A 27,023-nucleotide genomic window follows, 5' to 3' on the forward strand; every position below is an offset into this window, starting at 1 on the left:
CCTAATAATAATTTATCAATTACATTCATCGCTAAACGCGTTAACAATAAATAAAGCTTTGTCATTTCCAAATGTATCTATCTACACAATAATTTAGCCGTCCAGAAAGAACATCATCTTTCTCAGTCTTATTTTATGTAGCAACGTTTTTACTTAGACTGTTTAAAAAAAAGAATTTTATTTTAATATAATTAGAAATAATTTAAATAATAAAAAACTCTTTTATGTTTAATGAGTTGATTTACAGCCACTCATAAATCTAAGATTGTTTTAAATCACGAATTTTAAAAAACTTATTTTTTAAATATCAATATCAAGTCAAACGGTGCTACTTAAAATAAACGGTGAAGCATTAATCAACCATATAGTCATATTCCTTTCGAACTCTCTTTTCATAAAATTAATAATTTCATTCTTTACGTTTTCCTTTTGCGTGGGTCAATTTACTACTGTCGCCACTTACAAACAAAAAATTAAATTAAAGCATCTATATAAAAAGACCATTGTCAAGTCCTTGTCTTCCTTCTTTTCATTTTATTTAAGATGAACACTAGATTTAATTCTTTTCTTATATTCAAGAATTAGAATTTAATTCGAAATTTTATACGGTAATATAAGAGGTGAAGTCAATAAAAAATACATATAAAAACTAACTTAAAAAGTGAAAATTGTCCGTGTAAAAAGATAAATAATCACCTAATATTGAAATGTGTTGTAAGGGTGTACAAAATTGAACTGAAATCGAATTAAATTATAAATTAAGTCAAATCGGAAAAAAAATTTGACTATATTTTGGTTGGTTTGACTTGGTGTGGTATTGAAAAAAAAATCGACTATAATTGGGTTGGTTTGAAATTTCACTAAAATAGTCAACTTGAGACCAAAACAACCCAACATTATGTATATAATTTTTAAAGTTTATTTTATATATAAAAGTATTTACTTTGATGTAATTTCTAAACCTTACTTATATGTTTTCAAAATTTTTATTTTTTAATAAATCTTTTCAAGTTTTTTTGAGATTTAAAATTTTGAATAGTCCAATAAAGGTTATAGTCTATAAATATTAGTAATTATAATAAATCTCAAGTCAAAATCAAATATATACATATGCTAACAAAATAAATTGATTCAACACTAAGAATGACAGTAATATTGGATAATTGTTATTTAGTTTTACATTGATATAGACATTTAAAATACATAGCCTATTTAAATTTTTCTTTGATGTTTAATCATATAATTAATATTTATTCGACTTATTTGGCATGATTTGGTACTTCTAAATTATGATCACTTTCTTATGACTTATCAATTTGCAATATTTATTTTGTATGACTTCATTATTATTTTCTATTTGAATATTATAGTGTCATCACTCATCTCATATTTGTATATTTTTCTTAAGAAACAACTTAGATAGTTATATTTTGGTTGGACTAAAAAAATACTTGGAGCACAAATTAATTACAATGTTTGTATGTCGGGAAAATTAAAAAATTCGAGAAGTAGTTTGGTTTGATTGAAAAATTCAAAAATTTGACACAAATAATTTGATTTGGTATTTGAAAAATTCGAACTAATCAGAAAAAATCTGAATTTTATTAGCTTGACTTTATTTATAAATTTAAAAAATTCACAAAATTAATTGAATTTGATAGTTGAGAAATCCAAACCAATCAAGTCATGTATATCCGACCATATGCGAGACAACTAGTTATAAAAGTCAAACATTTCAATTTTCAAAAATTTAAGAGTTTTTTTTTTCTTCTAAAGATATATAATTGATTATGAGAGATATAAAAGGAAAAATTTGAAAGTTAGAAAAGTTTGTTCCATTTTGAGTATGAAAAATAGAAAACATATGATAGAAGATAATATCATAAATAACTGAAATTAGCAACCAAAAAGAGATTATTGAATTGCTTTTCTTTATTGTGAATAGTGAAATTGAATGGCAATTTGACTCAAAAACTTAGATCAAACTGCCACACATGCATGCAAGTGAGAATTTTGACAAAAAAATGTCGCACATGTGTGGTGTTTGGCGTGAAATGGTAGGGATCGACGCAAATTTAAAATAATCAAAATTTAATTTGAATATTAAATAATGAATAAGAAATAAATAAATTAAAAAAGTGAATCAATCCTAAGTTTTGAGTATACCTCTTGAAAAAGTTTCAATTCTTTGAATTTGTCATAATTCAGCATTATTTAATCACAATTAAATATTTAATAAACTCAACTTGTTGAATTTAATGAGAATGGGGACAAAATGAAATGCAATAGAAACTCACACTTACACTATATTTGTATCATTATTATCCATTGTATTGTATTGTATTATTACTACGCCTACAATGTTTATTTTGATTGTTACTTAAAATGTATTATACTGTATTATTAAATTTCGTTGTTATGTAACAATGAAAACCCATATATTATGGAACAACCAATTTGGTGTGTTCCCATTGAAACTTAATTTCTTTTTTCAATTATATATTTACATAATATTTCAAAATACTATTTTACCCTTTATCATAATTATATAAATCTAGTCAAACCTCCCAACACTAGAATAGTTAAGGATATTTAAGTAAATTTGTAAATTACAATACAGTGTGATACAATCTAACCAAACAATTAAAATGTTATTAAGCAACAACAAACAATACAATCTAACCAAACATTGTATCTCCATACAATAGAGTACAATACAATATAATACATTATGAAACAATGCGTAATAATGATCCAAACAAAGTGTTAGAGGTGCAATATTTGATGATATTTTCTTTTATATACAATGCAATTATAGAATTATAGAATTTATCTCTAGTTTCTACTATTTCTAGTCTATTTTTAGTGTGTGAAGCAAATTTTGATTGAAATTATTTTCCACATATTGCGCCAAGTTTTATAAGCAGAGTTTGTTAAATATATGATTAAAATCAGACAAATTTAAAGAATTAAGATTATTTAAGAATAACTTAAGGGGCTATTTTGACTCAATCTTTAACATACATGATCGTTTTTGTTATACTCCAAAAAATGTATGTGTGAGAAAATGACAAATATTGTTAAAAGATCTTGACTATCATGTATTATCAAATAGAAACACTTATGTTGATCGCCAAGATTTCGATTAAAACTTTTTATGAATGCCATAAGTTATCCATATATTTTTAGGAGCGTTCTTACAATTTCTAATACGATATTTATTTTTTCAAGCTTGTTATAACAAAATCGAAATTAAAACGATAGACATATAAAATTCTATTTGAAAAATTATCTAAGCCTTGTTACCTTTGGGCCACTCAAGGGCCCGTAACTACAAAGGGTTGAAGGCCCCCACATATCCTACCTACAATCATGCACACTTCATATGAATAGTTTTCGATTAGAAATTCTAACAAATCATCATAAATTATCCTAACAATTTCAAGAAACATGGTTACGATTTCTAGCGTGAGTCTATTTTTTTAAAAACTATTTTTAATGAAATTATATTCAAACCATAATATAAAAAATAAAGGGTAACTTTCACATATAGCAAACATAAAATTCATATTTGCATATTCTAGCAAAGTTTGCATAATTACACTTCATAGCAAACATATAGATGTATAATTCGCTATACATATACAATTAAAGCGAATTGTATAAAATGAAGTGTATAAAATGAGAAAGAGAAAGAGACTTGGCCAGAGAATTATATAAAACGAATTGTATAATTATAAGTGTATAGAACGATTATATACAATTTGAATTTGTATAAAATGAGAAAGAGAGAAAGACAAAAGTGACTTGGGCAGGGAATATACAATTGAATCGAATTGTATAAAACGAGAAAGAAAGAGAGAAACTATAACTATTTAAATTTGTATAAAACGAGAAAGAGAGAAAGTTCAAAAGCTGACAAAAAATATATGTATTTATACAATTTCTCTAACTTTATACAAACACAAACACATTCTATATATTTGTGTTTGTATAATGATATATAATTATTTAAAAAAAATCGGATTTGGGGAGAGATTTTAGGAAAAATTGAAAGAAATTGGGAGAATAAAGATAGCTAACAAATTTGTATAAAAATAAAGGGTGGGCCACAGTCAATTAAAAATATTTGATTTGGGAAGAAATTTTATGGATAACCGAAAGAAAATGGAAGAGAAAAGATAGGGAATGAATTTAGATAAAAACGAATCTTCCGCAGTGGGTCCATACCAAATGACAAAATTTGTGCAAATTTACTACGAAATACAAATATTTTAAACAATAGCTATATAATTTGTTTTTATTTAAATATTTGCTATTATGTACAATTTTCTCAAAAATAAACTTATTTGCGTTAATCATCTAAACCTCGTTAGTTTTAGGGCCGGGCCATAGTTGTACGGGCCGAATGACCCGTATCGCTTTTTAATCATATTACACATAAATAGTGGAAAATTTTGGAATAATACCCTTTTCTTCTTAAATATCGTTGCCCTTTTTGCTTCTCTTTTTCTTCTTTCACTCAAATACTATAAACAAATTCTTAAAAACATTTAAAATAAGTCAATTTAAACTGACTCACTCGGAGTAATTTGAGAAATAAGAGAAGCAATTTATCATAGTAACATATTTTAAATGATAATTGGTAAAGTTATCAGTGTTTATTAGTTAAAAAATCCAATACAAAATGCTGAGCAGATTTGAGAAATTATTGGAGCTAAGAGAAATTGATTCTATTTTGCCAGCGGACAGTAGGGTTTGCACCTTACAATGGATTAATGACAACTGGCAGTGATCAAATAAATTAAATAATTTTTCTATCTCAATTTATAAGATATTGTTTAACTTAGCATAAAGTTTGGAATAATAATAATATATATTTAAAATTTATAGTCTAAAATAAATTTTAGACATTTATATGAACAAATCTTTTTATTAGCGGTTAAAAAAAAGAATTTTAACTATTTAAAAATGACATTTTTTAAAACGAATTAAAAAGAAAAACGTGTCGCAGTTGCACTTGGATTGGACAGCTTTCATCAATTAGGCTGGGGACAACAATCAACATTGGCGTATCACAGAAAAATCTTATCTGTACAAACCTGACTTTCAATTTCATTTTGAGAGAAATATAAAATTGTACGAATAGACGCACGTATTTTACGTGGTATCATACATAATAATTTATATTTTATGTAGTGTTCTACGTATTTTATGTCATAAACTTTATGTGTGTACTTATTTAATTTTATACAAATTTAAATGTTTACTCGTGTATATTCAAAGTTGGATGAGATAAATGTGAAATGATGCAAAATTAATAGGCATATTTATATATTATGCAAAAATTTTAAATTTTTAATCGAACTTACTATTCATGATGAACATGGTGTTAAAAGATGCTGAAAATTATTCAATTGTATACTACATAGTTTTTTTGATAGTGATTGTGTACTAATTGAATAATTTTGTATCCTCAATATGCTAACTAGCTGGCAAGCTGTATCAAAGGAAGATGTTTCATCGGTTTGAGGATTACAATTCAATTATTACAATTATGAGATTCATTAGAGAATTTTGAAAAGTTTATAATGTCACTTTACACCTCTCAGTTTCTTACATACATTTTGTAATATAATTTCAATTTATTATGGTTTTGTAAGGTTTTAGGATTTCTATTATTAATAATTATGTTGCCATGAGAGTGCAAATTTGAGGCTTCTCAGGGTAGTTTCTGAAATCTATCTCTCAAAGGTAACTAATCAATCATATTGTTATTTTAACAAAAAATCATATGAAATCAACAAAATAATGTTCAACGCTCGATGAAATTGTAAATATGACATGCATCTATTGATTTGGTATAAACAGATCATGGATACATGTTTTTACAGCCTCAGTTTTTTCACAAATCCCCACTTTGATGTGTAGAAGAATTGTCATATATGATATGAGTTAGAGAATAAATATTCATCAACTTGAGAAAATGCACTACTCCATAATGTTACCTGATCATATATCTTGAGTTTAATAAACATTTTCTTAAACCCTTCCATACATGAAGTTTGATATAACCTCTTATCTCAAAATTGAAGTTTCAAATACACATCGAGTACTAGTGTTTATTCTGCTGGTCCTCTTATAATGTCACTTCTTCCATTCATAGGAGAGACGACAGCGAGAATAACCAATCCACCCAAAACAACAGTCAGGACACCCAAACAGTTCACTAGCAATGCCTCGGTGGAGTAGCGTGAGATTATGTGGCTTGCTTGAAGGAATGTAGCTTTCTCTAAGAAGCCAGTAGCACAGGTAGCAATAGCAAGGGCGTATATATAGATGCCAAAAAAGACATGCCATGGTAGAAGAGTCGCTCTGCTGTTCCTTGAACCACCTGGATACCAGAAAGTTGCAAAACCGACAGCCCACTGTCCACAAGTTATTGAAAACCAAATTATGCACTATGACATATAGTAATAAGGACACGGCAAAAGAACAGGAAAAACGATACAACAAGAGAGTAGCATAGGAGCATTAAAGAGAAGTACCTGGACGCCAAATAGAAAAAGGCAAAATAAGCCCAACCATGAGTGAAGACTGTAAAAGTTGTCGATTCCTTTGTCATTATGAAACTTCCAAGCAGCCCATAGACCAATTAGACTCAAAAAGAAAGCCAAGAACTGCAGGACAAGATGAACTGATTTCCGGAAGCTCTTTGTTCCTGAGACTGTCTTGTACGCCAGCATCGCTGGAGCAATCCACACCAAATTTGGAGATTAACATAATCCATGACACAAGAGATACAGAAGCTATGCTGAATTATTCTGATTAGGATGCAAGAACTGAAAATGTAACTCAACTTTATGTGAACACCTTATTTTTGACGCTTTTAATTACTCCCAAAAAGGTATAATTTTTCTCCTATATTGTGCATATTTTAGTTTACCCTTTTATTTTATTTTAGTTTTGCTTTTCTTATTTATGCATTTTTGAATATTTTTATATATATTAAATTTAAAAAGTGCCAAAAGGACTCAATTATAGTTTAATTGGGCCAATTTGGATCCAATTCCGCCAACCCAATCAAACGCAACCCGATCTAGTAAATTGTCGCTCAAAACTACGTAGCTTTGGTTAAATGGGTAGAAATCAATATCATCCCTCTATCCTCTTTTGACCAATGACCCTCGTTTGACATCTCTGTCAAGTAGAAAACATCTCAAAAATCATATTTTTGACCTCCATTATTCTCCGTCTTCTTCCTTCTCCTCCTCTTCTTCTCCCCACCACCAGCCACCTTACAAAAACCCTTCAAGCTTCAATGTGTGCAAAAAAAGGTGTGACAACTCTGACGACTTCGCTAGGATACCTAACTAGGATTCGAGCTTTGTTTATTGATTTTTGACTTTACTAGTTACTTGGATACATATTGTGTTCATTCCCTAATGTGGTCTTTGTTGCCTTTTACAGCATTGATAATGTGTGATTGTATATATCCACTATCTCTCTCGCAAACCATCCTGAGCCTCTTAACACATTCACCACCGTTCATTGTGTGCGCAGATAATGGAGACCACATTCCTCAACCCTTCCTTTGCGACTAGGTACAAAGTTGAACCAGTCAACACCGAACTTTGGTGCAAGTCTAATGATAGAATTGTTCCAAGAAAAACATTTGTAATATATATATTACACCCTTCAAAGTAGGTAGCTCTCTTTTACACTGTGTCAATGCACAAAACATTGTGTCAATGCACAAAACATGTCTCCTAGAATCATGGGTATAAGGGTGGGGTTATCCATTGTTGTTAACGCCCTTACTACACCCAGACGAATGTCAATATGTCCATCCTGTTCTGGAAAAACAATAAGCTTAAAAAATGCAACCATGAAAGCAAAGCACCTATGGACTCTCCATTTTTCTGGATCCCCAATATTGCTAAGTTGACCATGATACTTTCTAATCCTTTCATTTGTGACCATACCTCTAAACAGAAAATTCAGAGAAATCCATCTGTTTCTCAAACTCTATTTCTTCATTTGATTAACTTTCAAATAGTCCCGAAACTTATTCCCGTTAATCTTTTAAGAGATAATAGGTCTTTTCTTATGGAGATCAGAGTCCCGAAGACTAGATCCCATCCCCATAAAGCCTGCAATTTCTTCCAGAGTTGGGGCCAGTTCATAATCCGAGAAGCGAAACACATTATTCTTATAATCCCACAGATGAATCAATGCCTCAAACACATCTCTTCTAGGGTTGATTTCCAACATGTGCACTAGATTCCCCAAATGACCTATCTTTTTTTCAGCCATAGTCCCCATGTTTCTCCATCATTGCCACAGAGGAGTTAAGTTGGTGAACAATATTCTCCAGGAAGTCGATGTAATGAAATACCGATAGTAACAATAAAAAGACTACAAATAATAAAGAGCAAGCTGGTGATGATATTTCTATCGTATTGTTTATTTATTGGGTGTCTACTTACTTTTAAGTGTGTGTGTGTGTGTGTGTATATATATATATATATATTATTTTTTATTTTTTCTGCTAAAGAAGAGAAGTGCTCAGTAGTTAAGAATGGATAGAGAGAGTTTCCTCAGTTATTATCAGATTAACACGGGAATGTAAATAGAAAACATCCCCTGGGAGATTATTTAATAACCTCATCATTGCACCTCTTTCTTAATCAAATTAGGCAACACTTATAAGTATATATATAAATTATCAAAGAAACAAGTATAGATAATTTTCCATGGTGTGAGATGGTGTAGTTGAAAGGAAGTAATGGATATATTCTCTTTTCTTTTGTCATTTTCATCTAAAGGGTGAAAGTTTATTTAACAATTACAATTACATTTCTCACTTTTAAATTCTTTTTTCGTGGCCTTTCTTGCTCACAAAGCTAAGGAGAAAACAGAAAATCATTTACATTCATCTAGCAATATATGGATGAAACAATAATACATGAGATTTCTATCAATGACTTGTGACAAAGTAGCTCTCTGAAATGAGTCATTATGCATAAGTTTTTTTTTAGCTATATAGCGAAAAAAGTGGCATGGTAGAGAGCCATTTAGTCTCTATTTATATCCTCTCCTTATATATAGCATATAGCTTTTAAGAACACTCAACAACAATGATTAAAATTAGTGTGACTGATAGTCTTAATCTGTTTTTTAATAAGGTAGTTTGACTTATAGTCTTAATATTTACCTTCACCATTTAGAAGGACAAGGCCGATAACCATTAAAACAGGATGAACCTGCATGAGACAACATGGAAAGCACAAATAAGATAGAGTTTGTTTCAGTCTCCGAAAGGCTCTGAAACTTGAATCACAGTAAAAATCAAGAAATAGATCTCGACTTTTGTTAGTAGGCAGATGTGTTATTTGTGGTAGAAAATGCAAAAATTAGAAGTGACGAGATTGATTTTTCTTGTTAGGCATATCCTACATGAAACGAGTCACCTAAGTCTCTTCCTCAAACATGACGCACATCAAGTTCACCAACTGGGAGAAGCAGCAATAGGTACAACTACAACTGTACAAGAGCTATGACTAAAGCATCATTTGCTGCCCAGTACCTTTTAAGGAAAAATGTTCTGCAATATCGGTAAAGATAAGAGAACCAAGTATATAAAGGAACCTTGATCCCAATATGGAAATTCAAATGACCGTCATCACAATAATCACTTTGTAGCCATAATCCAATACTTTTGAGCAGTGTGATAACTGATCAAATCCATCAAATACACCCTCAATCCCAAACAAGACGGGATCAACCATATGAATCCACACTATCAACAGTCTGTTCTATTCAGGCCAATTCATCCAATACCCAATAATTTGTCGTACGGACAGGAAAACATAAAAGGGCAATCCGATATCCATGCTAAACCATAGAGGGATCCGGGCTCTTGAAGTCCATGGGTGTTCCATACCACTACAATACACTTATCTATAATATTTCTAGTTTCGACTATATCTGGAGAGAGCACTGCACTAGGACAGAAACCTCACCTTTGCACCAAAACAATAAGTGCATGATATGTGTTTTTTTTTTACTGCTAATCAATATCTTAAGTCGTCCATTATTGCTCATTTTATAGTGCTAACACAGTCACAGAGCGGGTAAACAAAATTAGTCGAAACAGGAAAATTGAAGGAAGCTTACGTTAAAGATGAGAGCTTTGTTGTCAGAGATGAGTGCTAACCCTCCTCTGTAATGGACATTCCAAATCAACACCAACGCTGCCACCGCAATTCCGATTACTCTCACCAATAAGAAAATCGGAAACCTTACCACTGGCACTGCCATTGATAAATCCTCAGAATTAGTAGCCTCCTCAATAATGCGAAATCTGCAGGTTGTTCAATAATGTGATGATCGTCGAATTGGCAGAGCTAGGGTTTTAGGTTTTAGATCTCTTCTTGATTAGAATTCACAATTACGATCTTTTGACTTTCACAGGGAAGATAGGTGGTCCCCACGTCAAGCTCCACAAAATCTTTTTTATTTTTTTTTGTACAAATTGAATAATATTTGGGGAAATGCTGAATAATCTATTGGATTATTGCTTTATGGCAAGGGTGTGTATTAATCTTATTTATTTTTTAAATATTTTTGATCTTGTTTTCTTTTTCTTTTTTGGTCATTGTTTGAAAATGGGTTAAAATTATCTTCTAACTAATTGAAATAACTTATATATACCCTAAAATTATGTTTGAAATCAAAACGATCCTTGTTGTTTATATTTTGGATCACAAATAACTTTAAAACGTTATTTTTGCCATAGAAGCTGACATGGTAGTCCACCTAGCCATTTCAACATGGCAAAATATATTTATCTCAATAATGATGTTTTTCCTTATTCGTCGCCTATCACAAAAAGAAATCAAATATAATTCTTTCATTGTTCAGTTTGAGTTTGTTATTTGGACTTTGAAACTCCAATTTTTAAGTGTGCTGAAATTTATTTGAAGTTGTGATTGCATATTGAAGAATTGAGTTCATTATTTGAATTTTCGGATCCTAATTCACAAAATTAATTTTAGATTTTCAACCTTGAGAATTAAATTTTCAACCTCAAATTCGATGACTACAAAACTCAAACAATGAACTCGATAACACACAATTACTATATAAACAAAATTCAGTGCACTTCAAAATTGGAATTTCAAAGTTCAAACAATAACTCTAACAAGAATAATGAAAGAACTATTTTTGACTAAAAAAATTTAAAAAAAAATATTGTGTAGGAGATGAACAAGGAAGAGTAACATCATTGAGAGGAGAAAATTTTTGTCATGTTGGACTACCTAAGTGGACTGTCATGTCAGCACCTATGACAAAGATAACATTTTAACAGTATTTATGGTCCAAAACATAGACGACTCTAGCAGAGCTAGAATTTTGTCTAAGGGGTGTTTAAAATATAAGAATTAGAATCATGTAGAAGTCAAGGAGTGTTCATATTTAATATATATACATAAAAAATATTTGTATTTCTAACTACACAATGTATTTTCAAACGAAGGGGTATTGATCGACACGCCTTAACTACATGTGGCTCCACCACTGATAGACGACATTTGATCCCAAACATAAATAAAAAAAAATATATGAACTATTTCAAATATTTCAAGTGTAATTTTGACCCTTTTTCTGTTAATAGTTTGTCTTTCTAACTTTGATTATAGTTTGCTCACATAAAATTCCAAAAGAACTCCAAAACATATAGTCTTAACTAGAGTAAGGATAAGGGTATAGAAAACCACTTTTGTAAGGATGGTTACCCTCCTCTCCTTATCCTATTAGATATCCAGAAACTCAACTACCCATATGTTGGGATGCACTCAGACCAAAGTTTTCATTTATGCCTGGCCAGGTAAAACTTCTACAGTAACTTTTAATTGACTTCATCATCTTTGCTGAGTTAATGAACATTTGTATTCAATAGGATTAGATTTCAAATATCACTGATTTAATCAATTGTATTGTGCTAGCATGAGATACCTTTTTGTTAGTAGTGGTTCTCACTCCACTATTTTCAGTTTCTTGAGGTTGATCTTCAAAATGTTACAAGTGAACACAAAATAATTTAAAACTGAGAGATGAGTCGATCGATTATTTGTACAATGTCATGCAATTTGAATATATACAATGTCACATTAAGACATTATTATGAAACACAAGAGGATGGATATCAACAGATTTCAGGGTACAATAATTGAAGATTAGGAACAGCTTCTTTTCACCATCATGTATAACCTAGAATGAACTGGGAGGATAAAACAATATGCTGCAGACTTAGAAAGGGCTGATCCTGCGAGCTAACTTTATCAAGATTTCTGGAGCAAGCCGCTTTCTAGGAGGCGCCATAGCATCCTTAGCGAGAGCTTCTTTGTCGTTAGCATGTATATATGCTACTATATAGTCAAAAAGGTCATCTTTACCACCTCTTAGAGGATCCTGCAGTTCAAGATCAGTTAATTTTACAGCAAGACACTCAAATTTCATCTTTTCCCTAATGATTTCAGAAAAATACTACCACGATAAGTAGACTACATAAAAATGAACAAAGAGTGCATACATGAAGGAATAAATCCAGGTGAGTTCTTCCATCATACAAAACTGATTCAGCTTGAACTCCCACTCTGTGAAGTGTTTCTACAAATGCTTTGCTGCAGAGTACGAGCAAGTTCAACATGTTATTGTACAAGTTAGCACTTAAACATGATAGCCATTCTTTATGTAATCCATTAAAGTAAACGTGGTGGGTCATCATGGCCCTTCAGAAGGAGTTCAGACCTTGAATCCGATGGAATGGAGCTATCTGAAGAACCGTGAAATAGGATAATGTGAGGCAGCAAATGGACAGCAGCTTTAGAGCTCCGATCCTGTACCATAATTTCAGGCGAGAATTTTTGCAATGACTCCTCCCCTTCCATTATACTGTAGATGACAAGTTAAAATCTCAACTTCACAGTAGGTGTGGTAACATAAGCTAATTAAGGCTTTGTTTCGCATGAAGGAAAATATTTTCTTGGAAAATGTTCTTTTGGGAAATAAGTGAGTTTCTTATTTGTTTTCTTATTCGTTACATAAGCAAAAGATATCTAACTTAAAGGCATTCGTATGTAATCTTAGATAATACTATGGGAGGGTGGGTAGGGTAGGGGTGTGGGTGTGAGGTGGTTGGTATGGTGGTGAAGATGGAGTATGGTGGAGGGTTGGGAAGACACAATCGATGTGGAATATCACTCGTGAAGCTTGGTTTTTCTACTTACCATAGGGAAGTCATTTTGCTCATTTATAAGGAACTTGTTTTCCTAGAGGAAGTGTTTATCCAAAAATTTTGGCCAATCGAACATGAGAAAACTTAAATTGTTCCTCCACACCGGACACACCCTAAACTTTTGCCTGTTACGTGAGATAACGCTGTTAGCCGATATTTACCTCAAGAAAATTGAGCGATATAACCCTCTGTTATTGAAATGATCAACTAAATTGGGCAAATTATACCTGTCAAATCAAACAGTGGAACACCAATTAGCAAGAAATCTAACATAAATAAAATAAAAGAAGAGCATACCAACTGAAGGAAAATAAGACATAAAACGCACACAATTCTTTGGTGAAGCATTTGCAGCACCAAAAGAATGCTGCAGGGAAAAAGAAGGATACAGCAACATGGTATAATGAAAGCAGCAGAAGTTTAGGGAAAGAAAAAGAAGAAAATCTAATTCCTTTTATTTGATTTTGATCATGTGAATTGCAACTGTCCAGATCGAAGACAATAACCGATAATAACTTTGCTATGAAACTGGCCACTTACGCGCCTGACAAACCAAAAAAAGCTTTTATTTGGGAGGTGCTCCAAGAAACAGTTTCTCCTCTAGATTCTTTGATCGCCTGCTTCACAAGAACACAAGAAGAGATATGTGCACCAGCAGATTGACCCATGAGATAAATCCTGGAAAATACAGACAGCATGACAGAGTTGAAAATATCAAAACTTCGGTAAGTACAGAAAGGCTTCTTAGGAACTGTCAAGTTTTTCTATTACATATTTTTCTGCTCTAGTTTGTATAGTGAATAACTAGACTGTCCGTCAAGTCATCTGAGTCCAGAAGGATTGCTATCCAATGTCCTTCACATCCATAAATAAGAATTACGAAGTGTCGTACAATCTAGAGCTGAAAATAATCTCAATTATCCTTTTTAGTGATTTCATGCTTATTCAATTCTGCTCAAAATGCAAATCAGGGGAACGATGTTAAACCTATTTGGGTCACCACCATGATCAGCAATGCTGCTGCAAATAAATGAGATTCCCTGAGACACATCTTCCACCATATCTCCTATTGTTCCCTGTGGAAAGTTTCTGCAACCAAAGAGTCCATAAGCATCTTGAATGTGGACAAGAAAAGTGTGATAGTGTGATGGCACTGCTGACCAAGGAAAATGGGAGGGCAGGGAAATTAGTAACTGATGCAGTGTGTATCATACTATATCATGATGTTTTTACCCCGTCAATATATTTTTGGAAAAAAAAAGTTATTTTTTCACGTAGTGATACTAAAGGTTAACGCAAAGCCTTAAAGATAAAAAGTGGGGCCTGTCCCATATATCAATGCGTAACAGATCAACTAAGATTGCCTTATGGAGAGTGAATATGTTAAACAGAATTGTGTTCTATTGATTCGCTATAAAAATCATGTCTTGGTTCCCCTCTATCTAACGAATCATCCAGGAGAACCAGTAATATAAACACATTACATGCAGCATGAAAGTGGACGACAACCTGTAGTTAAAGAATTCAATCAGTTACCTGTAATCAATGCATGCCACTATAATGTCATGTTCTGATAATTGCTTTCCCAACAGAGAACCCCAGGCCTTGTACCTGCATGAGTATGTGGACTTCAGATCAATGTTATATTCAGATAAGCACATCATCCATCCAATCCAGGATTGAACATGCCATGAATAAAGTAGAACTTATTAGGGATATATAAGTGCTAGAATCTATTCAGAAGGACCTGAACATAACCAATTTTGCATTTAGTTCCAGTTATTGATCTCATGTGTGCTATTATGGAGATGTGCCTGTGAGGCTAATAAATCACTGTTCGGAGGTAACTCAGTCATGCAACATGTTTGAATCTTTGTCAAGGCAGAAAATCTGAGGAGAAGGAAGTTCTTATTGCTGACGTTTGTTTGTGCAACGAGAGAGGAGAAAGACCACTGTGTATAAGCATCTTAATGTTGCTCTACTCTAAACCTCATATTTGATGTTTCTGGAAGTCATGCAGAACATGCCGCCATACAGTAAAGGAGCTCTTTAATGCTTCTATACATTTCATGAGTAATGTCAGATTTGTAAACGGATGAAACTTAATGAGTTCTTGATGGGTTGAAATTTCAGCGTCAAATACCCAAAACCTTTATTTGATTGGGTAATATCTGACTCCGACAGGAATTTTATTGGGTATTTCTTTCATCTAACCCAAGAAAGGGGAAGTTGAAAAAAAGGTGTTTATCTACCAGAGCCCAGGTTTTATTCCAGTTTAGGATACAATCTATCCTTCAAAAAAAAATCCTTGAAGGCTTCCAGCACTTCACAGATTTATTCTATCTTGTTGATGCCATCCTAAAATGCATCCACCTAACTTGCTACTGAAAACATGATTGAGATATCTTGCCAAACACATACATTAGATTCTCCATATTTTTTTTCTTCAGAAATCATCACTAGTAGCTTCATGTGAACTGCAATAGCTTGAGAAGCCAAAAGACTGCTAAAATCTATTTATAAAATTGATAATTCTGGAATTTGGAAACCATAATCAACTGCCTGCTTATCCCAGGTTGTAGATAGTAGTAGAAGAGATCTGTGATCATTATACACAATTGAAGACTTGTAATTTGATGCTATTATCATTGTTCTGTAATTAGTTGATAGGGTCACTCAGATACACACAATTTACAAAGCTGATATGACTGCATCACCGAGAATAATTTCCCCTAGAGGAAATAATATAGGAAAACATTCTCTTATATTGTTCAAGTGCAGGATTGCCTACAGCAGTCTTAGTAAGTTAGAAATACTTTTTATCAATTTCATGAATAGAGCAGAAACCTAATATCCTATAAACAAAGTTAATAATAGTTCATAGCACCAGAGAGGTAATTAATTATACAAAAAAGATTACATACTAGCTCTCTTGTATCTTACATACTAGAGGAATTTATGGTGTAGAATGATAGAAGAAGTAACTAGATTTCTTACTCACCCAATAATCCATGCTCCACCTGTTACAAATACCACAACTGGCTTTGGGCTGTCTATCTTTGCTGGTAGATATAAGTCCAACCTGAAACATAATGTCAGTTTGAGTCGACCTAAGAAACTAGGTCAAGGAGAAAAGGAGGACAAATGACATACCTATTCCTCGGCTGATCACCATAGACAACACTTAGCCGGACCAGTGGTGAAACGAAATAATAAAATGCAACTGTCACAATTGACAGAACAAGTTAAATTTGATCGCGTTGTGACAGTTATAGACATATATAGTTGCCGAATAAAAGAATAAAAAATGCACATGTCTCTGACAGAGGTGGTCCTAGGTAAATGTGACACATAAAAATGACTACAAAGACATCCCTCTCCATGGTAACCTTCCTCCAACACCCCAGCCCCAACCTAATGAGAAAATATGCCACAACAAAAATATTGTCACATGAAATGTTACAACCATTAAACAGGCTTTTTCACGACTGCTTTGCAGTAGCAATTTGCTTCTAGTGGAAAATGGTCACAATATAATCCCAACAAGAATGCATCATCCAATTTCCTGGTTTTAGTTTTGTTGTTTGAAGAACTAGACTAGAAAAGTGACTTTGCCAGACATGTGAATGAGAAATATTAGGGATTTCAGGCATTACTATTTATACCCAGCTCTCTAACTCTTTAAGAAGATAGGCATGACACTATTCCATAACAAAGAATGCATTAGCTGTTTTACTGATTCTGGTTCTTCTAATGGAAGAATTAAATTAGAAGCAAACCTTGGACATATGAATGGTTTATTAAAGGACATATTGCTTAGCTTTAATTAGACTGTTTTACACCAGAGAAGGTATCATCAATTCGTCATTCTTTCAATATGAATGGATTGGAAAAGAGCATCTCTTTTATACTCACCTTGGATAAAACCAGGCATAAGTAGCACTGCATATAATGCAAGACCCAAAAATCTTGTAATCCATTGATAACCTACCCTGAATAAAGGAAGTAATAAGAAACCACATCTTATTGACAATTCCTCTATATCTTGTTCAATCGCAACTAAATAGTATCTCAAAGCAAATGAAGCAAGTAATAGTAATACAAAATGAAGAATTATACTACTAAGGCTAGTCCCCTCCCTCTCCAACATGACATATGGCACTACTCACCTCTACTCCTAATCATCTACCTCTGCAGCCTCCTATCTAAGATCATGCATGGTATAATCGGATATCTCGTAGAAGGCTCTGGAAATTCTACTAGTATAATTTCATAAACTTGAAATCCAAACTAATGCTCATTCATTCATATACCGGTAAATATAAAGGATTCAAATCAAAGCAAAAAAGTAAATGTTTACGAAAAAGCAACATTTATATCATCGTAATTCCAATTTCTTCTCCGATAAAACCTAGGAAAATGAATGAATCCTCTGTATCCATTTGAGCAAAGTTGACAAGAGTAAAATCCGAAATCAGAGCTAGTTACCCGAGATAACTAAGAAGGTTGAAACTTAATCGAGTAATCAAATAGGTCTCAGCAGCAGCGTGTCCAATTTCACGACTAAAGGATCCTTGATGATTCATCATTGGAGGCCTGGACTTAGTTTTGGTCAATGGTTTTCTCCTCCGCTGGTAATTATATGGAATTGAAGGCAAATTTGGTAAAGTAGAAGCCCTAGCTAGTAACTGACCAGTATCCCCTTGATTCTCCTTATCGGCGGCGAAAGCATGCAAAATTCCGATGAGATCTCAAATTTTACCAAAAAGGTAAAACAAGTGAGAAGATGATTGTAGCCTGGTGAGCCGGAGATGGTGAAGTTTGGCGGGATATATATAACCCTTTAATTATATAAAAATTCAGGTGACACATCATATTCACTTGCTAACGGTTCTATGACTGCAGGCCTACCTCGCGTTTATTTGTTCATTATATTAAAAAATTAAAGAATAAAAACATGTGGTTAATTTTTTATTAAATTAATTGTATTACTTTGTTAAATTTTAAAATTTATTTTCTTAAAGCTTATACATATCATTATTCTTTTCGTCACATATTAGATTATTAGTTGTTCATTTTTCTTTTTACGAAAATATGATATAAATGAGTTTTTTTCAATTTGAAATTGCATACAAGATCCAAATTTTTATTATGGCACAAATGAAAATTTTCTCAAACTGAAAGTTTAATGACATATTTAAGTCTTTCCAAATAACTTTTAAAAACAACAAACATTTGATCTTTAATACGATTCTATAGCTATAGTTTATTTAGTTACAAATAACAACAAAACATCTGGGGAGGAGGAAGGAGAGAGACGAGCGAAATTGAGATAGGGAGGAGAGGAGAACGAGATTAGGAGAGGGAGAAGAGATGCGAGCGAGATCGAGAGAGGGTGGAAAGAGGCAAGGGGATCGAGAGAGGGAAGAGAAAGCGAAAGAGAAAGAGGAGAGAGAGGATAGTATTTTGTATTGTATTTTATATTTATTTTATCAATTGTATTCTATATTTATTTTACATTGTATTCTTCTATTCCTTATTCTTTAATGAGTATTTTCACGACTCTTGCTTATGTATATATTCTTTGTTAACTTTCCGTGAATTCTTGCACGTAATCTACGTTTTCTTGCGTATTTGTTTTAGGTTTATATCAGACTTCACCTCAATCTTTTTCTCTTTAAATAGATTTCTATATTAAGTAACAATTTAACTATAAAATATCTAATTTACGTTTAATGAAATGATTTACAGTCTCACAAATTTCTATCATTCATTTTGAACCGCAAGTTTTAAAAGTCTTCATTTCTTTCTTTAACATTATGCCGAGTCAAATTACCTACATAAAATGGGACGGATAGAGTAAATAATTTAACTTTAGAATGTTTATTTTACCCTTAATGAAATGATTTACAGCCACATAAATTTATATCATTTATTTTGATCTACAAGTTTTAAAAGTCTTCCTTTCAAATAATATATGTTTCGCTATATTTCTTATTTGCGTGACACTGACACTGGTGAGCCTCAACAATTCTTTTATTTAGTTTTTACACATTTTAAGTTGTTAATAGATGTATACGTAATTTTTAAATAATATATGTTACTTTTTTAATCTCAATTTATATGACGGTATTAAAATTTAGTGATTTAAGTACTTTTAAAACCATTTCAAAATAATATATGTTATATCTAGTTCCTATATATGTTATATCTAGTTCCTATGTCCAATTTATGTGACGTTGGCAGATTTTTGGGATCTTCTTTTAGTTAATTGAAATATTTTAAGTTGTTCCAATTTATTATGTGACGATAAAATATTTGTAGATTTTTTATTTGATAAAATATTTTAAATTGTTAATCGTCATAATATAACAAATAAATTAAGATGAAAAACATATTTATTAAATGTGCAAGAATACTCTCAAGTAAATAATTACTTATACATGGATTTCATGGTCCACAAAATAAAAAAGTAGATACACATAATAATTAAGTATAATAAAACTATATCAAAATAATCGTTAAATATCATAAGTCACATTGGTTAGCAAGCTGGCAAAGACAACCCCCTTGTCAAGCCACTTCTATATATAGAAAAATATATAGAGAGAAAATAAATAATATATATTACGTAAAAGATAATATTTTTAAAATAATTTTGATATATATATAGTTCAAAATCTCAGCTGTATAACTTGGACTTAGATGCATATATTAACGTTATTTCTTGTTATTATTATACATTGTTCAAGCAATAAAAGGTGTCATTGGAAATTTGTAGTACAATTTTCCAAATATTACATCTGTCCCAGCTGACGATGATAAAATTAATAATTATAGAGGAAAAAGAAAACTCATCCCCAAAAAGAAAAGCTGCAGTAATGACTTGTATACCACCAAGTAATTAGAATTATTGTAATAATACTAGATGCAAACAAGTATTAGTATAGGTCCAATAAATCATTTTAAAAGTGGTCTCATGTATCTTTTCCTCTTTTAATTAATTAATGTGATGTTTTTTTTTTTTAAAAAAAGAAATTTACCTGCTTCCGGGTACATCAAGCTAATGTAAATTTTATTATTATGTAATTTAATAAAATAAAATATATGTTAATTAATTATGGTTAAGTAAAGTGAATTATAAATTTAAACACATGAACATGCATATATTGATTTGGCATAAAAATTCGATATGAATAAGTTTTACTCATTTTTTAATCAGTTTTAAACAATAATTTTTTTTCTATTGAATAATTATGTATGTGGATGAAGTAATTTGATATTTCAAAAATATTTTCGATATAAAATAGACACATCAATAAAAATATTGAAAATTTCAAGAATATTTTTTATATGAATTAAATACGTTGACAAAGATGTATCTACTTCTAAGTTCTACCGTCTCAATGGTATTGATGATTGATTGATGTTGGGGTTTTGTGGAGGGTCTGTTTTGTGGTTGCAATTGGTGGATGTTTGTCCTAGATGAACCATACGTGATTTTCAACACCAACATCATATTGAAGAATAAAATTTAATTTTGATCGCTGTCACTTTTTAGTAGAGGTGTCAAAATGGGTTGGCCTAATACAAACCCAATTTTAATGGGCTAGGGAGTTAAATAGATTGGGGCAGACTGAGTCATTTAATTGAAGGGCCAATAAAATAGCGGTTCAATCCAATCCTAAGTGGGCCACGGGTTGGGACGGGTTGACCCTACAACCTAAAAATGAACAATATTACTCTCTTAGAAAGAATATTGAATGTTGACGCCTATGAACACGACATCAATTCATAAAGAATTCATTTATAAATCACACACTTCAATGAATACTTACAAAAATACATTTATGAATCACATATTTTGGTGAATACTTACAAAAATACATAATAGTCAACGTAAGATTTAGCGGATAAATGTTGATTATTCCATCATTTCTCCCACAAAAAATTAGATGGTTTAAAAGATATTCAGCAACACAAGGCAGCCTAAATGCTTAATAAATCTAAATTTCTAAATATTACATGACTCATTAATTAATGTTTTATAACTCCGCTTCTATTTCCACTATCGATTACATTTGAATCAACATGTGATATTATTTTCTTAATAAGTTCATCTTCATCTACAGTTCACCATGCAAGATGATATTTCAAAATACTTGATTTTTTATTTTTCAAAATATTTATTCATAAAATCTTTACAAATAAAAATTATTAAAAATATATATAAAAATATTTTAAAATATTAATAGCCCACGGGCTGGCCTCTAAGGCTTGCGGGTTGGGCCTAAGAGGCCAACGGGGGGCGGGCTAAAAAGCCTCGTTCGTAAATGGGCCAAAAATATTAAGTCCATCCCCACTTATTTCAAGGGTTGGGTTGGGTCGGCCTCGCGAGCCAAGCCCATTTTGACGGCTCTACTTTCTAGCAGTGGCGAAGCCAGAAATTTCTTAAATGGTGTCCAGAAAAAGCAACTTATAATGTTAAAGGTGTCCAAAATAAGTTATTTAATCATTTTGTATATATTTTACTTATATATATGCTAATTTTTTTCGACGAAGGATGTCCAATTGAACACCCTTGACTACGCTACTGCTTTCTAGCTAGAACATACGTATACAAAATTACAAACTTTGTTTGTTGATTTGTTAAAACTCAATTTCTTGGAGTTCTTAAATTTTAGAATGATGCGAACAGTCTTTATCCTCCAATGATGTCCAGAAACGTCTAATGTCCATATTCATATTCAAAAAAATCACAAACACGTAAATTCAGAATTTAAACTTATAAAATATGCTCTTTATATATAAATATATATATGTGGAACTCAATTTTTTTGTTCTCTTTAGATTGGAACTATGTGAATTAATGACAGTCTCTCTCTCGATTTTCATTTTTAGTATATCATCTTTCGTCATCCGAATAAATACTATAATTGAGCACACTTAAACTCCTTTTCCAATCTCCAATACAGAAAGAATTATTTACTCTAAAAATGGTATAGTTGAATATGCATAGTTCAAAAGTATGTGTCTTAATTAGCACATTTTAGGTCCTTTATTAGTGGTTGGAATCAAAATAAGTCGATATATCGAAATAAAATGTTGCAAAGAGAAAAGGAGGCGAATTCAACTATGTTTGTGTATAGGTAAAAATAAATTATGTTTAAGAAAGTGATAAATTATTGTTGTATGCTCTGTCAAAATATGTCTTAGGTCTAACTCACCCTTCAAAGTTAGCTAAAAAAAAGAAGATAAGTGTAAGTTTTATAAAACGTATATTCATCTTATTAATCATCAATATGAAATTTTTATCATTCTCTATCTTGATCAAATATATGATATTTTCTTTTATCATTTTTTAATAATGTCAGATATAGAATACTTTTACAAGTAAATTGAGTTAACTATTTATATGTTACAAAGGTGGGGAACAAATCAAAAAATTTCATTAGTGCCTAAAGGTACTAAGGCCAATTGCAGTGTCCCATGTGTTATTAGTGCCAACTAATATTCTTTTGACATGCAAATTCGTACAAGCTTGTCCAAGCACCTGTATTTTCTAACACATTTGTCTCTTTATCCATGTCACCACTAGCATATGCACCATTTCTCAAGAATACATTTATTTATGTTGGAAAAATAATTCTGATATCTTCAAAAAAAATATTCAATGTTATTATCTAAGATTGATTCCTTAATTTCTTTGCTAATGACTCTTTATTGTATGCCAATAATATTTTAATGGTACTATAAATAGTAACATCTTACTTTTTCATTCTTATTCAATCTTTAATACATAATGACAATTCCTTAATTCCCATATATATATCATCATATTCATGGGCTATTTTCATTCTCTTATAGCTGTTGGATATTATAGAAGAGATTGATTTTTAATTTTTTTTTGGAGTGATTCCCTTATATATATATATATATATATATATTCTCAGTGTTACTACTTTGAGAGTAGAGAAGAACACAGTATCACTAGTGAGAAATAATATTATTCTTCTTCAATTCCTAAGTGTCGAGTTTTCTTATAAATAAAATTTTGTTAGTTTCTGACTCCAAATTATATAAATGAAGAGTTTGTTGAATCTTGAGAGATACATATATACAGATACTTCACCTATACCAATTGAAATATCCATGAGGATAGTATTCTTTGACGCGTCTTTCTAGAAGAGTTCGTGAAAAGGTATTTTGTGTAAAATTTCCAACAATCCAAAGGGTCAATCTTCCGAGGCTTCACATATTCAACAAGTTTCTTTTGGTGTATATTTATTCTTAATTACCACTGTCACGTGGCCTACAAAAGTTTTGCCTCAATACATGTTTATGATTCGATTTGAATCGATATTTTATTATGAAACAAAACACTTAAAATATAACCGTCGAAATGAAACTTGGAAAATTACTATATCCATATCAAACAACACTATTGATCTTCTTTAAATAAAATCAAATCAACAATTAAATATATAAAAAAAAAAAACTAAAACAAAAAAATGAAGGTACAATTAATTTATTTTTTTGCACCTTATTATAATTGAATATTTTCTTCAAGAGCTCTCCTTCCCTCTAACTTCAACATATGAAGCAAGAAATCACTCCAAGTATCAATAGGTCCAGGCAAACACCAATGCACACAATCATTATACAAAACCACATTAGCATTTGGCCAATGTCCATATTTACTAGGATGACCATCTGGTCTCAACAACATTGCTTGTGTCATATCCAATAATCTAAACCTTTTGCCTTTTTCCTTCCCTTCCTTAGCTGCAACCTTAAATTCTTCAACTTGTGTCCTATAAAATTCCATACTTATACCATCCAATGCTGTCTCATTACTTCTAAATGGACCTTGTCTCACACAATTTCCACCTTTATTCCATTCACCACCTTCAAAATGAGAAGGTGCAATTGTCCTAACAAAAGTAACACCTTTAAAATTCTCCAAACTATTTATGGCTTTTAGGGTTGTTTTAAGCGCTTTTTGATAGCCATAATTTATCGAGAGATCAGTAATATTTGGTAGTCCACAGTAATGACATCCAATTATTTGATTTTTTTCGTAGTAGACACTACACCTTGTGTACCAATGAGCTGAATTGAGGATCAAATAATTGAATTGTTCAATTTGAGTTGTCCATTTTGGATCAGGTTCATCTAGATAAAGATTGAATAGTCCTGTATGGCTAGGACCATCAGGGTCTGATTCTTTAACCGTGACCAAAAATGGTGACCAATATGCCGCTAGGGTGAAATTATACGTCATGTATTTCCACCTCCTGAAATTTTGATCTGTGTCATTAGAAATATCAATCGGATATTCCACCTGTAAAAAATAGAAAAAAAAAAGTTTTAGTATTTTAAGTATGTCATTGAATTAGCATGTACTTACTAAGTTTACTAATTAAAGAGATATAGAAAGGGACAATTATATTAATTTCTTGATTAAGAATTAGGAACCGACGCTCTTGAGGATAGGATTCTCTAACAAGTCATAATAATGTGACATTACATTATTTAAGTAGTATAGCTTTTTTAAGGGATAAAGTTAAATTAAATACGACTATATATTATAAAAAAGATAGGATACGACAAGTTATATATGCTGGCATTCTATATGCTTCCAATTAAAGTGGTTCATTTTGTTGTTTAAAAGTTGTAAAATGATTGCAAAAGTATAAATTATGGTGGCCTTTGCTTCATATGGAAAAAGAGAAGTTTGATTGAATCATATGCCTAAACAGTATCATGTCACAAGCACACAGCTAATATACATATAGAAAATATCAAATTCCTCTAGCTTCTAATTAAGAGTAAAAAAAATATATATAAAAAGATTATTTTGATTTTTAAAATTGAATCACAAATACTCTGAAATGAAATATCTTTTCTTTCTCTATAAGGCTAAGTAATATGAGACGATATGAGACGGATGGAGTAGTATCTGTGCTATTTTTATCATTCACATTATATTAAAAATATATATTTTTTTCTTTTCCTACATTACACTTAACATAAATTACTCATTTTTCAAATTATTTGCTAATATTTTATGTTAAACATTAATTAATATGAGTATTACGATAAGATTAGAACATTTTTTTCATTTTAATGAACCTATCCGACATGGATTGGATTGATAAAACAAACCCGACGTGACTAAAAGCAGACATAAAAAAAGTCTTGTTGCTTTTATGAGGCTTTAATATAATTTCACCTAAACCATCGTCAACTACAAGCCAAGTGAAACTAAAAAGAAAAAAATATATTGGAACTTTAATTTTAATTTTTGTAATATAAAATTTTATTTTAATTAAAATAATTAATTTTGATATCCTTCGTGTAGAAAATATTTCACATTTAGTTTACTTTTAGAATTATACTATCGATTAATATAGAGTAAACTTAACATAACACGTAGATAATTGAGTGATGGAACAATGAATAGTGATAGTAAATTTGTGACTAAGAAGTACTAACGTGTATATTTCAATCAAGTAAAAATTAAAATACTTGTTAATTAATATCACAAAAACTAAAATTATAGTTTATCAATAATTGAAGCATCAAAATACTGTTACCAGAAAGAAAAAGTAAGAGGTGAAATTGATCAATGGTCCTGTCCTGTCCAATGATCATTAGTTCATGTAAATCAATAAAAGAAATTTATGAACATCAAAACAAGCAGCAATTAATTAGCAAATATTTTAAAACCTACATCGAAACAAAAGAAAATTAAAGACATTAAGAATAATTTAATAATTAAACAGAGGAAAATTAGATTGATTTCACCCAAAAAAAAAAAAAACTTAATAATATAACTATTAATTAATTGATCATCTGAAAAATTTAAATAATCTTACCCGAGATAAGAGGCAAATTAAAGACTGCATTTGATTTCTTCCAACTGAATCTCCAATAAATGCCATAGACTTATTTCTCATCATATCCAAAAATTGATACGGGTTAAAAATTGGTAGATCGCACCCTTTAGGCTTCCATCTCCATTTCAAGAAATCAGTACCCGGCCTTCCATATTTCATACAATTTTGATGTTCGTGGATCGCCCAACATGTCATATTCGTATAATATGGAGCATCCGGATTACGAACCCATTCTCCAATAAATACATCACATGTGTCTTCATCGTCCTGTTTTATTATTTTTTGGTAGTTAGTAGTATTAGTACCATGTGATGTAATTTTAGAAGAATGATCTACGATTAAATTCGCAGGGTACCTATAAAAAGGATGGTAAAGAGGAATAAGACCAAGAATAATTAATGTTAAGGAAACAAGAATTAATATTCTTGGAGTTCTCTGAGCTGTACTGAAATTTTTCCAAAAAGGAAGAAGCTCCATAGTTTTTTTTTTCAAAAAAAAATAATTCAGAAATGGGATTATGAGAGAGGAAGGAGAAAATTTTACAATTGTTGGAACTTATATATGTGATAATATACAATATAAACGTGCTAATCACTAATTATAAGGTTTTAGTTAGACTAACTCCAAAAATCTTTGCAATTATGCAACTTTTAGATGCTATGTCTTTTTCATTCAATTCAATAATGAGTTATGTTAAGTTTTTCAAGAGTCAAGATTATATTAATTAGATAATTTAAAATTAAATTTTAGATATTAAAAAATAATGTATAAAATTTTTTATAAATTACAATTTTTTATATTAATATTATAAAAAAATA

The 27,023-nt window shown here is 30.9% G+C and overlaps 3 protein-coding genes and 1 long non-coding RNA gene across 6 annotated transcripts; 1 reads left to right on the top strand and 3 right to left on the bottom strand.

Annotated features, from left to right (window-relative positions):
* Window positions 1–5,928: 5,928 nt before the first annotated feature.
* On the bottom strand, window positions 5,929–10,524 carry LOC107008946 (probable transmembrane ascorbate ferrireductase 2). Its single transcript, XM_015208171.2, has 4 exons — window positions 10,180–10,524; window positions 9,218–9,266; window positions 6,549–6,748; window positions 5,929–6,428 (listed from the first exon to the last, which is right to left on the bottom strand). Exons 1-4 carry the CDS (start codon window positions 10,321–10,323, stop codon window positions 6,123–6,125), a joined length of 699 nt encoding a protein of 232 aa, XP_015063657.1. The 5' UTR covers window positions 10,324–10,524; the 3' UTR covers window positions 5,929–6,122.
* A 1,194-nt stretch (window positions 10,525–11,718) lies between these two features.
* On the top strand, window positions 11,719–14,414 carry LOC114076003. Its single transcript, XR_003576267.1, has 3 exons — window positions 11,719–11,893; window positions 13,795–14,028; window positions 14,275–14,414. It is a non-coding gene; the product is annotated as an uncharacterized LOC114076003 (long non-coding RNA).
* On the bottom strand, window positions 12,085–18,209 carry LOC107008997 (probable isoprenylcysteine alpha-carbonyl methylesterase ICMEL2). 3 transcript variants are annotated; one of them, XM_015208239.2, is made up of 12 exons: window positions 17,997–18,178; window positions 17,792–17,899; window positions 17,219–17,295; window positions 16,457–16,526; window positions 16,305–16,385; window positions 14,840–14,914; window positions 14,291–14,392; window positions 13,844–13,981; window positions 13,465–13,530; window positions 12,817–12,960; window positions 12,599–12,689; window positions 12,085–12,477 (listed from the first exon to the last, which is right to left on the bottom strand). In XM_015208239.2, exons 2-12 carry the CDS (start codon window positions 17,890–17,892, stop codon window positions 12,316–12,318), a joined length of 1,107 nt encoding a protein of 368 aa, XP_015063725.1. In that variant the 5' UTR covers window positions 17,893–17,899; window positions 17,997–18,178; the 3' UTR covers window positions 12,085–12,315. The 3 variants fall into 3 exon arrangements, with proteins under 3 accessions (XP_015063725.1, XP_015063724.1, XP_015063726.1); XM_015208238.2 differs by having other exon boundaries at window positions 17,792–18,209; XM_015208240.2 differs by having other exon boundaries at window positions 17,219–17,290; window positions 17,792–18,175.
* A 5,485-nt stretch (window positions 18,210–23,694) lies between these two features.
* Window positions 23,695–26,707, bottom strand: LOC107009491 (protein trichome birefringence-like 19). Its single transcript, XM_015208831.2, has 2 exons — window positions 26,185–26,707; window positions 23,695–24,647 (listed from the first exon to the last, which is right to left on the bottom strand). Exons 1-2 carry the CDS (start codon window positions 26,680–26,682, stop codon window positions 23,850–23,852), a joined length of 1,296 nt encoding a protein of 431 aa, XP_015064317.1. The 5' UTR covers window positions 26,683–26,707; the 3' UTR covers window positions 23,695–23,849.
* Between the last annotated feature and the right edge of the window lie 316 nt (window positions 26,708–27,023).

Source organism: Solanum pennellii, chromosome 2, assembly GCF_001406875.1.
Source record: "Solanum pennellii chromosome 2, SPENNV200".
In the NCBI taxonomy this organism is placed as follows: Eukaryota; Viridiplantae; Streptophyta; class Magnoliopsida; order Solanales; family Solanaceae; genus Solanum; species Solanum pennellii.